Here is a 12,822-nt window from a genome sequence, read left to right on the forward strand (position 1 = left end):
CCATATATTATGCTTGTTTTACTCACAAACGAGTTGTATGAGCTCAGGTCAATGAGGCCTACAGGCCATAAATAGCAAATAGAAGTCCAAAACGTGTAATGTTCACAAGAACTTAAGTTGATAAAAAGATCTAACACAACATTAGGTGATAAAATATCGATTATTATGGATTTATAATCAGCTATAATGGGGCGGTCATTTTCAACCCGGAACACAGAATGAATTAACATGAAACGAACACAACAGGAGGGTTAAGAGCGTTGGACCAGTAACTGAAAGACAGCTGGTTCAAACTCCGACATTCAAACTCCGAAATGAGCTTCTGCTAAATTATTTAAATGTTTAATGTTACATTAAACGAAAGCTATCACATTTTGGGGGATTTTCAGAAGTTGGATAGATTCAAAAATTTTATTCGTTTTTATGGAATACATGATGACATTTAGCTAAAGTGTATTTTCTCTTTGACATGTTTCGCTGTTAGGTCTATCGAATAAGTCTACTTTTTAAAAAAACATTCGTATTTTTACAATTTCCGGTGTAATTAAATCTAGGTTTATGATTTTACAGATAGCCTACAGTGAGGGATCTTACAAATTCTCATAGAGAAATTATCAATAGGCTACATATTGATTTTGGATATCTGGATTCTAGAAAAAATATGTATTATTTGAAATTATGGAAGACTTGTAAACCCACCAGAGTTAGGCTACTGTCGCCTCACAAGAGTAGGTCCAGCCAAACTGTATTGCGCGATGTTAAAGTAAATAAAATGTGTTTTATTGTGCTGAGAAAACAGTTAACACACAACAGCAACACATACACATGAAGCGTCACTCTTTTTTATTTACAAAAAAAATACGGTGAGAACCTAACAGTCCGCTGTGAGACTGCTGACATGAGAACCTAACAGTCCGCTGTGAGAGGACAGGACATGAGAACCTAACAGTCCGCTGTGAGAGGACAGGACATGAGAACCTAACAGTCCGCTGTGAGAGGACAGGACATGAGAAGAATGCGACTGTGACAACATAATTCACATAACACGAAAGCAGACCGTAGGACATCCAGTGCATCTTGTCGGTTCCATGACGTGGGTCTAGCCGGGGTCTGGATGGCTGTTGCGGGCAGAGGCAGAGGCAGAGGCAGTTGTCCCTGCCGGTACAGAAGTGGGCAGCATGGCGGACGCACGCCGGTGCTGCGGCCTCTGAGTTCGGCGCAGTTTACTTTCTGCGGCGGGCTGCGGCTCCCTTCTTGCTGCTGCAATGCGTCAACAGTGCAAACACACGTCAGGGGTCGTCCTGTTCTGTTATGTAGGTAATGCCCTCTAGTGTCAAGCATTGGCTTTAAACAGCAGCCAATGACATAGTCCCGTTGGTGAACCATAGTTATAATGCATGATTTATGTACATGTTTAGGATAACATACCACGTGTAAATAACAATATCCAAAATAGTCTATGGGCCCAACATTAATTCTGAGGTCAGGAGGCACTGTTTTTTACAACGTTATTACTACCGTGAGAGTAAATCGTATTTTAAAAGAAGCCTCTATCATACAAGGGGGGGAAAAGTTCTGTTTGATTTGATTATTGGTTCAAAATGTTGGACTATCTTTAAGCTATCCCAGAAAGAGTGTTATGTTCAGTTTGTTATTGTAAAACACAGTAGATGTTATGTTCAGTTTGTTATTGTAAAACACAGTAGATGTTATGTTCAGTTTGTTATTGTTAAACACAGTAGATGTTATGTTCAGTTTGCTATTGTTAAACACAGTAGATGTCGTGTTCAGTTTGCTATTATTAAACACAGGAGATGTCGTGTTCAGTTTGCTATTGTTAAACACAGTAGATGTCGTGTTCAGTTTGCTATTGTTAAACACAGTAGATGTCGTGTTCAGTTTGCTATTGTTAAACACAGTAGATGTCGTGTTCAGTTTGCTATTGTAAAACACAGTAGATGTCGTGTTCAGTTTGCTATTGTTAAACACAGTAGATGTCGTGTTCAGTTTGCTATTGTTAAACACAGTAGATGTCGTGTTCAGTTTGCTATTGTTAAACACAGTAGATGTTGTGTTCAGTATACTATTGTTAAACACAGTAGATGTCGTGTTCAGTTTACTATTGTAAAACACAGTAGATGTCGTGTTCAGTTTACTATTGTAAAACACAGTAGATGTCGTGTTCAGTTTGCTATTGTTAAACACAGTAGATGTCGTGTTCAGTTTGCTATTGTAAAACACAGTAGATGTCGTGTTCAGTTTGCTATTGTAAAACACAGTAGATGTCGTGTTCAGTTTGCTATTGTAAAACACAGTAGATGTTGTGTTCAGTATACTATTGTTAAACACAGTAGATGTCGTGTTCAGTTTGCTATTGTTAAACACAGTAGATGTCGTGTTCAGTTTACTATTGTAAAACACAGTAGATGTCGTGTTCAGTTTGCTATTGTTAAACACAGTAGATGTCGTGTTCAGTTTGTTATTGTAAAACACAGTAGATGTCGTGTTCAGTTTGCTATTGTAAAACACAGTAGATGTCGTGTTCAGTATACTATTGTTAAACACAGTAGATGTTATGTTCAGTTTGCTATTGTTAAACACAGTAGATGTTATGTTCAGTTTACTATTGTTAAACACAGTAGATGTCATGTTCAGTTTGCTATTGTTAAACACAGTAGATGTCGTGTTCAGTTTGCTATTGTAAAACACAGTAGATGTCGTGTTCAGTTTGCTATTGTTAAACACAGTAGATGTTGTGTTCAGTATACTATTGTTAAACACAGTAGATGTCGTGTTCAGTTTGCTATTGTTAAACACAGTAGATGTCGTGTTCAGTTTACTATTGTAAAACACAGTAGATGTCGTGTTCAGTTTGCTATTGTAAAACACAGTAGATGTTGTGTTCAGTATACTATTGTAAAACACAGTAGATGTCGTGTTCAGTTTGTTATTGTAAAACACAGTAGATGTCGTGTTCAGTTTGCTATTGTAAAACACAGTAGATGTCGTGTTCAGTTTACTATTGTAAAACACAGTAGATGTCGTGTTCAGTTTGCTATTGTAAAACACAGTAGATGTCGTGTTCAGTTTGCTATTGTAAAACACAGTAGATGTCGTGTTCAGTTTGCTATTGTAAAACACAGTAGATGTCGTGTTCAGTTTGCTATTGTAAAACACAGTAGGATGTCATTTTGACCAGTGTTAGCTAGTTTTAGTCACACTCACACATTTAGATGTAGTTGCCTGACCATGCTGCAATACAATGTCAAGCTAATGCCATACTTACCTCTGTTATATCAGATGGCAAACTATAGATATTTAAAGTGTCCCATCGAGACAAACCAGCTCAGGGAGAGAACCATATACAGTAATACTAGAAGTAAATTATTTGTCATCCTTGAAGAATGAAAGTTCTCCACATGTGACTCATCCACCCAGACTCAGACAGAAAGACTCATCCACCCAGACTCAGACAGAATGACTCATCCACCCAGACTCAGACAGAAAGACTCATCCACCCAGACTCAGACAGAAAGACTCATCCACCCAGACTCAGACAGAAAGACTCATCCACCCAGACTCAGACAGAAAGACTCATCCACCCAGACTCAGACAGAAATACTCATCCACCCAGACTCAGACAGAAAGACTCATCCACACAGACTCAGACAGAAAGACTCATCCACCCAGACTCAGACAGAAAGACTCATCCACACAGACTCAGACAGAAAGACTCATCCACCCAGACTCAGACAGAAAGACTCATCCACACAGACTCAGACAGAAAGACTCATCCACACAGACTCAGACAGAAAGACTCATCCACCCAGACTCAGACAGAAAGACTCATCCACCCAGACTCAGACAGAAAGACTCATCCACCCAGACTCAGACAGAAAGACTCATCCACCCAGACTCAGACAGAAAGACTCATCCACCCAGACTCAGACAGAAATACTCATCCACCCAGACTCAGACAGAAAGACTCATCCACACAGACTCAGACAGAAAGACTCATCCACCCAGACTCAGACAGAAAGACTCATCCACACAGACTCAGACAGAAAGACTCATCCACCCAGACTCAGACAGAAAGACTCATCCACACAGACTCAGACAGAAAGACTCATCCACACAGACTCAGACAGAAAGACTCATCCACCCAGACTCAGACAGAAAGACTCATCCACCCAGACTCAGACAGAAAGACTCATCCACCCAGACTCAGACAGAAAGACTCATCCACCCAGACTCAGACAGAAAGACTCATCCACACAGACTCAGACAGAAAGACTCATCCACCCAGACTCAGACAGAAAGACTCATCCACCCAGACTCAGACAGAAAGACTCATCCACACAGACTCAGACAGACAGATAGCAAAGAAGTTAAGACAATAAATGAATGTGGGCTACAATGTTTGGTAGGCCAATGTTAAGAGCAATTTGTTCCCTTTTGATCAATCTTGAAGAATACTTGGACCAATTAAAGAGCAAGTGGTGAAATGTTCAACACTTCACGAGTACATCCAGTAGCTGGGGATGGTGTGGTTAAAGTACTTCCTGTTGACATATTATGGTGTTGAGACTCACTTCCTGTTGACATATTATAGTGTTGAGACTCACTTCCTATTGACATATTATAGTGTTGAGACTCACTTCCTATTGACATATTATAGTGTTGAGACTCACTTCCTCTTGACATATTATGGTGTTGATCTCACTTCCTATTGACATATTATAGCGTTGACCTCACTTCCTATTGACATATTATAGTGTTGAGACTCACTTCCTATTGACATATTATAGTGTTGATCTCACTTCCTATTGACATATTATGGCGTTGAGACACACTTCCTATTGACATATTATAGCGTTGACCTCACTTCCTATTGACATATTATAGCGTTGAGACTCACTTCCTATTGACATATTATAGCGTTGAGACTCACTTCCTATTGACATATTATAGTGTTGAGACTCACTTCCTATTGACATATTATGGTTTTGAGACTCACTTCCTGTTGACATATTATAGTGTTGAGACTCACTTCCTATTGACATATTATAGTGTTGAGACTCACTTCCTATTGACATATTATAGTGTTGAGACTCACTTCCTATTGACATATTATAGTGTTGAGACTCACTTCCTATTGACATATTATGGCGTTGAGACTCACTTCCTATTGACATATTATAGCGTTGACCTCACTTCCTATTGACATATTATAGTGTTGAGACTCACTTCCTATTGACATATTATAGTGTTGAGACTCACTTCCTATTGACATATTATAGCGTTGAGACTCACTTCCTATTGACATATTATAGTGTTGAGACTCACTTCCTATTGACATATTATAGTGTTGAGACTCACTTCCTATTGACATATTATGGCGTTGAGACTCACTTCCTATTGACATATTATAGCGTTGACCTCACTTCCTATTGACATATTATAGCATTGACCTCACTTCCTGTTGACATATTATAGCGTTGACCTCACTTCCTATTGACATATTATAGTGTTGACCTCACTTCCTATTGACATATTATAGCGTTGACCTCACTTCCTATTGACATATTATAGCGTTGACCTCACTTCCTTTGCCTCTGAAGCAGCCCTTACAGTACATGGACAACAACACAGAGCCATACTCTATAGAACTAGGGTTCTGATGTGGACGTTACAGTGCTTCTCACTGTTGTATCACATGATGATGATCATTTGATGGAACGGCCGGAGAGAAATGTTGTTGAAAACCTCTCCTGTGGTACGGTCGAGACAAGTCACTCATTATTGGCTAGTCTCGTAAGGTGGATGGTGTTTCAGGGGTTCAGCAATGGAATTATTTTATTGTTTTTACTACGCACGACACTTCCGTGTTTTGCAATGGCCTACCATTTTTTTGCAAAAACAAAATGTCCGCCTTGTAAACCTGTTCCAGGGACATTTTGTGTGCTTCTTAGTACAACGGTCGTGCCTTAGTGTTGCAGAAGTGAGCCGTATATAGTTGACCAACACAACTCTTTGTCAAGCCCTCGTTATACGGGGCGGCAGGGTAGAGTGGTTAGAGCGTTGGACTAGTAACCAGCAGGTAGCCTAGTGGTTAGAGCGTTGGACTAGTAACCAGCAGGTAGACTAGTGGTTAGAGTGTTGGACTAGTAACCAGCAGGTAGCCTAGTGGTTAGAGCGTTGGACTAGTAACCAGCAGGTAGCCTAGTGGTTAGAGTGTTGGGCTAGTAACCAGCAGGTAGCCTAGTGGTTAGAGCGTTGGACTAGTAACCAGCAGGTAGACTAGTGGTTAGAGTGTTGGACTAGTAACCAGCAGGTAGCCTAGTGGTTAGAGTGTTGGACTAGTAACCAGCAGGTAGCCTAGTGGTTAGAGTGTTGGACTAGTAACCAGCAGGTAGACTAGTGGTTAGAGCGTTGGACTAGTAACCAGCAGGTAGACTAGTGGTTAGAGTGTTGGACTAGTAACCAGCAGGTAGCCTAGTGGTTAGAGTGTTGGACTAGTAACCAGCAGGTAGCCTAGTGGTTAGAGTGTTGGACTAGTAACCAGCAGGTAGCCTAGTGGTTAGAGCGTTGGACTAGTAACCAGCAGGTAGCCTAGTGGTTAGAGCGTTGGGCTAGTAACCAGCAGGTAGCCTAGTGGTTAGAGCGTTGGACTAGTAACCAGCAGGTAGCCTAGTGGTTAGAGCGTTGGACTAGTAACCAGCAGGTAGCCTAGTGGTTAGAGCGTTGGGCTAGTAACCAGCAGGTAGCCTAGTGGTTAGAGCGTTGGACTAGTAACCAGCAGGTAGCCTAGTGGTTAGAGCGTTGGACTAGTAACCAGCAGGTAGCCTAGTGGTTAGAGCGTTGGACTAGTAACCAGCAGGTAGCCTAGTGGTTAGAGCGTTGGGCTAGTAACCAGCAGGTAGCCTAGTGGTTAGAGCGTTGGACTAGTAACCAGCAGGTAGCCTAGTGGTTAGAGCGTTGGACTAGTAACCAGCAGGTAGCCTAGTGGTTAGAGCGTTGGGCTAGTAACCAGCAGGTAGCCTAGTGGTTAGAGTGTTGGACTAGTAACCAGCAGGTAGCCTAGTGGTTAGAGCGTTGGACTAGTAACCAGCAGGTAGCCTAGTGGTTAGAGCGTTGGGCTAGTAACCAGCAGGTAGCCTAGTGGTTAGAGCATTGGGCTAGTAGCATTGGGCTGCCCCTGAACAAGGCAGTTAACCCACTGTTTCTAGGCCGTCATTGAAAATAAGAATTTGTTCTTAACTGACTTGCCTAGTTAAATAAAGGTTTAAAAAAATATAAAAAAATAACTCTGACCAGAATTAAAGTGTTATGACAATGCCTGTCATTATTAGGACATGCATCAGATCAGAGTATCATACTGTCTCTGAGGAGTGAAGAGAGTGGGTTTTGTCCCAAAATGGCACCCTATTCACTACATAGTGCACTACTTTCTAGAACCCTATGGGGCCTGGTCAAAATTAGTGCACTATATTCGGAATAGGGTTCCAACAGGGAGGCAGACAATGACTGGGAGAGGAAGGAATTCTGAGGGAGTGGGAGGCAGTACTTACTGTTTCTGAAGCTCATCAATACGATTTCTGAGAGAGATGACCTGAAAACGACACATGAGCGTGTTTAAACCAATCAGAAGCAGCAGGGAGGTTGCCAGTGGGCGTTACATTTGACCCATGACCTCTGGGTCATTAGCGTCGCCTTTAAAGAGACAGCAGCAGTCCTGTTGGAACGACCTGTTGGGCTGAGGTGCGAAACCAAGACTACTCTCACCGACACACATACCCACTACAGCACTAGTGGACTAGTGTCTGGATCGGCACAGTCAATATCTTCACAAGGGTTTGTAGTTGATCTGATGTCATTAAATCACAGGAGGGGAGGACGGCTCACACTAATAATGACCGGAAAGGAGCGAATGAAATGGCATCAAACACGTGTGATCAATGTATTTGATTCCAATCCAACCATCCTACTCCAGCAATTACCACAATTTCCTCCCCAATTAAAGTGTTGGACCAGTAACCGAAAGGTTGCAAGATCAAATCCCCGAGCTGACAAGGTAAAAATCAGCCGTTCTGCCCCTGAACAAGGCAGTTAACCCACTGTTTCTAGGTCGTCATTGAAAATAAGAATTTGTTCTTAACTGACCTGCCGAGTCAAATAAAGTTTAAACAAATGGCTTAAAACCCCTTTGTCTCAACATCTGGTGAATCTACCTACCACTGATGTAACAGTAAGGAAACCCCTTTGTCTCAACATCTGGTGAATCTACCTACCACTGATGTAACAGTAAGGAAACCCCTTTGTCTCAACATCTGGTGAATCTACCTACCACTGATGTAACAGTAAGGAAACCCCTTTGTCTCAACATCTGGTGAATCTACCTACCACTGATGTAACAGTAAGAAAACCCCTTTGTCTCACCATCTGGTGAATCTACCTACCACTGATGTAACAGTAAGGGCTGGTTTACCAGACACAAATTAAGCCCAGTCCTGGTATAAAAATCCAGATCAATTGAGAATCTTCAGTTACACTTGTCTGGGAAACTGACCCTAAATGTATAATTAGCCTGTGTGTGCACAAAGTTGATCATTGTAATAATAACTCGTTTTTTTGCCTGAAACATGGTTTTCAGCATTGCCCTCTGTCTGAAAGACAACTGTCAGGTCCTTCCTTACAGAATGAGAGAAAACATTTAACCTCTGATTATAAACCAGTTGCCTTCTGTCTGAACGACAACCGGCAAGTCCTTCCTTACAGAATGAGAGAAAACGCTTACCCTCTGATTATAAACCAGTTGCCTTCTGTCTGAACGACAACCGGCAAGTCCTTCCTTACAGAATGAGAGAAAACGCTTACCCTCTGATTATAAACCAGTTGCCTTCTGTCTGAACGACAACCGGCAAGTCCTTCCTTACAGAATGAGAGAAAACGCTTACCCTCTGACTATAAATCAGTAGTCAATAAAATATATAAGAGCACAATAGCACAGGTTTTTACCAAAACAGGGGCGGGAGCGGCACTTTGTTATTGTTTCAATTGCTGATTGCCACTTTTATTTCAATTTACTTCCTGAATTGTCTGAATTCAAAAGTACATTTAGACTATAACCATTTAGACTATAATTATTCTAATTATTATGACAATAACAAAGTGTACTCCACTCGGTGTGGAAGAACTTGACTGGCCTGCACAGAGCCCTGACCTCAACCCCATCGAACACCTTTGGGGATTAATTAAAACGCTGACTGTGGGCCAGGCCTAATCGCCCAACATCAGTGCCCGACCTCACTAATGCTCTTGTGACTGAATGTAAGCAAGTCCCCGCAGCAATGTTCCAACATTTAGTGGAAAGCCTTCCCAGAAGAGTGGAGGCTGCTATAGCATCAAAGGGCAGGGACCAACTCCATATTTTGGAGCCCATGATTTTGGAATGAGATGTTCGACGAGCAGGTGTCCACATACTTTTGGCCACGTAGTTTATGTATCTACTACAGATTGCCCCTTCAAATTATGTGTATATATACTATATATATATAGTTTTTTATTGTATTAAAAAAATACTTAATTGAAAAGTGAATTGACTCCAACCCTAATGTATAATAATGGTCATTTTGAATAGTATCTCTATGGAAGAAGCACATAAAAAATGTAAATGTTTAAAATCACTCACCTCATACTTCTGCCTCTTGAGTTTCTCAATGTGCTCATACTTCTCAGACTCCAGTAGGTGCATCCACTCCCATAGATCCTTGGCCTTGTCCCTGCAAAGGACAACATATTCAGGAGGTTGGCTCAAAAACTGCACATTTCTGTGATCTGAAAATGACAACAGCGAAAGGTAGTATTGTCATAGTTTAGAGATGTCTACAAGGAATATTCTAGTTCCTCTACGACTATGTCAAAGGGCTCAGGTTCAGGACTCTGCCTCTTTTGACTAACACAGAAACAAATATATCCACGCTCCCACCAAAAGTCATATTTTACTTTAGCTTGTCCTCGTTCAGATGGTCGATGTTGAGAGGTTTGCGTCGCTCCGCTAGGATCTTCTTCTTCTTCTCTCTCTCAGTCTGCTTCTTACCTCCTCTCTTAGTGTCGGCCTGGGGTGGTGACAGAGCAACGGCAACAGGTTCAGAGACACACACACATAGGGAATATACCCTGGCTGCCCATCCACATCACATAGGCCCAACGCCACGGCCACTAATGTTTCTTCTGGATCTCTTTGAGAAAGCGAACACATTCTGACCCGTTCTGATTGGTCCCAGAAACCGATGGGTTAGGACAGAGCTGGCCTACACGGATAAATGAATCGCGTCATGTTTGACGTCAGCACAAACGACTTCTAGTACGGCAGGTTCAGACAGGTGAATGGGGCGATCGATAGAACAACGTAATTAAATTCAGGATGAGTCGTCAGGCAATGGGAAATAAGGGTGGGGCCATTTCAGATTTTGTCTAGGTCTGTGTTGAACAAGAGGTTCATAGCTACAGTTCTTAATGACAAACAATCTGTAACATCAATCATGTGACATCTCTCTCTCTCATTATCTTCCAATCCTGTTACGTTGTTATATGATGCGTGTCGTTTCATGGAACCAACTAGGACTGAAGCATCCACTAATTAAACCTTAAAACATGTTTCCAGAAGACCAGGTTGGCTGTGATGAAGATAGGTCTATGTTTTCCAAAGAAGTACACTCTATATGTAGGGAACGAGGTGGTACACTCTATATGTAGGGAACAAGGTAGTGGACTCCCGAATGGCGCAGCGGTCTAAGGCACTGCATCTCAGCCATCACTACAGACCCTGGTTCAATTCCAGGCTGTTTCAGAACTGGCCGTGATTGGAAGTCCCATAGGGCGGCGTACAATAGGCTCCAGTGTCATCCGGGTTATGGTTTGGCCTGGGTGGGCAATCATTGTAAATAAGAATTTGCTCTTAATTAACTGACTTGTTAAATCAAATAATAAGTAGGAAACGAGGAGCATTTTGAGAGGCCCTGGATTTGTGTTTAGCGTGGTGTGTGTGGAGGTCACCTGACCTTCTGCAGTGAGCTGCTATAGCTGGAGCCCATGTTGGTCAGAGCTGACTTCTTCTTAGCGTCATCATCAGCCTTTCTCCTTTGATCCATCTCCTCCTTCTTCAGTCTCTCCTCCTGTACAAGCAACCACAACAGCCATGTTAAGTAACCACAACACCCACGTTAAGTAACCACAACACCCACGTTAAGTAACCACAACACCCACGTTAAGCAACAACAACACCCACGTTAAGCAACCACAACACCCACGTGAAGCAACAACACCCACATTAAGCAACAACAACACCCACGTTAAGCAACCACAACACCCACGTTAAGCAACAACAACACCCACGTTAAGCAACAACAACACCCACGTTAAGCAACAACAACACCCACGTTAAGCAACCACAACACCCACGTTAAGCAACAACAACACCCACGTTAAGCAACCACAACACCCACGTTAAGCAACAACAACACCCACGTTAAGCAACAACAACACCCACGTTAAGCAACCACAACACCCACGTTAAGCAACCACAACACCCACGTTAAGCAACCACAACACCCACGTTAAGCAACCACATGTTGGTAAAAAACAACAACAACTTAAAGTACATGTTGAATTCATGTGTTTGCCTGCAGAGTTTAGGCTATACAGACCTCACGTCTGGCCTGGCGTTCCTTGTCCTTCTCAGTGCGTACCCTCTGGATCTCAGCCCTCTCTGACCTGCGTTTCTCCTGAGAGGAATAGAACCACAGACACAGTTGTTTACCGGTCTGACACCAGAACACATGGTTGACTGTAGCCTTGTTACTTGGGCTAAGAGATAGGTTGTTAGGCCACCAGAACACATGGTTGACTGTAGCCTTGTTACTTGGGCTAAGAGATAGGTTGTTAGGCCACCAGAACACATGGTTTACTGTAGCCTTGTTACTTGGGCTAAGAGATAGGTCGTTAGGCCACCAGAACACATGGTTGACTGTAGCCTTGTTACTTGGGCTAAGAGATAGGTTGTTAGGCCACCAGAACACATGGTTTACTGTAGCCTTGTTACTTGGGCTAAAGGATTGGAATTAAGTTCTAGAAGTTCTTCAAGACAGAAGCCCAAAATTCCCAGAAGGTCAACATCGACCTATGTATCAGTTTGGGCTCCATTCCGCAAGTCAAGCATAGTTTCTACTCCTGAATTTATACCTGGTTCTACCAGGGTTAAGGTCAATGCCATTTCAATTCCAGGCAATTCAGAACGTTAACCAAATTACAACTCCAATTCCAAATGTTCCCAATTGAAAAGAGTAGAAGAATAATTGTAGTTGTAATTGCAGAGTACTTCCTGAATGGTCCGCAATTGAAATGGATTTGACTCCCAGACCCTGGTATGTACACCTGTGTTTACAGTTGTAAAGGAGAGGTAATAACAGCTCACAATTCTGGACTTGAGGGCGATAAGCTCCTCCTCCTCCTTCTTCCTGTTCTCAAAATGGACGTCGATCAGCCCCTGCAGCTCAATCAGGTCTTTGTTCTGACGCTTCTTATGGAGGTCCTGTTAAAACAACAAAAGTTAGAGAGAGATGACCTCAAGTGATGTATCACTGTACCAGACCTAAACGGTTGCTTTCTTTTGGCCAAGGATGTTTTAGTTCAGGAAACAGGATTTAGGATAAACGATTTATAGTGTACTTACGTCAAAGTCCACCTTCTCGCCATCAGGGACCTTAGGGACTCTATGGAATGTCAAAAGGTGCCACGTAAGTTATATCTAATGCTTTTAGG

The 12,822-nt window shown here is 42.2% G+C and overlaps 1 protein-coding gene across 12 annotated transcripts in view; it reads right to left on the reverse strand.

Annotated features, from left to right (window-relative positions):
* Positions 1-822: 822 nt before the first annotated feature.
* LOC109876387 (troponin T, fast skeletal muscle isoforms-like) overlaps positions 823-12,822 on the reverse strand; it is a 31,017-nt gene continuing 19,017 nt past the window's right edge. For all 12 annotated transcript variants that reach the window (XM_031812799.1, XM_031812797.1, XM_031812795.1 and 9 more), the window contains 8 exons: positions 12,734-12,773; positions 12,476-12,592; positions 11,709-11,786; positions 11,064-11,177; positions 10,006-10,118; positions 9,692-9,782; positions 7,572-7,612; positions 823-1,260 (listed from right to left, as the gene is read on the reverse strand). In XM_031812799.1, the coding sequence (XP_031668659.1) occupies positions 1,224-1,260; positions 7,572-7,612; positions 9,692-9,782; positions 10,006-10,118; positions 11,064-11,177; positions 11,709-11,786; positions 12,476-12,592; positions 12,734-12,773 (631 nt within the window). In that variant the 3' untranslated portion in view covers positions 823-1,223. The remainder of the gene's footprint in view (positions 1,261-7,571; positions 7,613-9,691; positions 9,783-10,005; positions 10,119-11,063; positions 11,178-11,708; positions 11,787-12,475; positions 12,593-12,733; positions 12,774-12,822) is intronic.

Source organism: Oncorhynchus kisutch, unplaced genomic scaffold, assembly GCF_002021735.2.
Source record: "Oncorhynchus kisutch isolate 150728-3 unplaced genomic scaffold, Okis_V2 Okis03b-Okis08b_hom, whole genome shotgun sequence".
NCBI classification, from domain to species: Eukaryota; Metazoa; Chordata; class Actinopteri; order Salmoniformes; family Salmonidae; genus Oncorhynchus; species Oncorhynchus kisutch.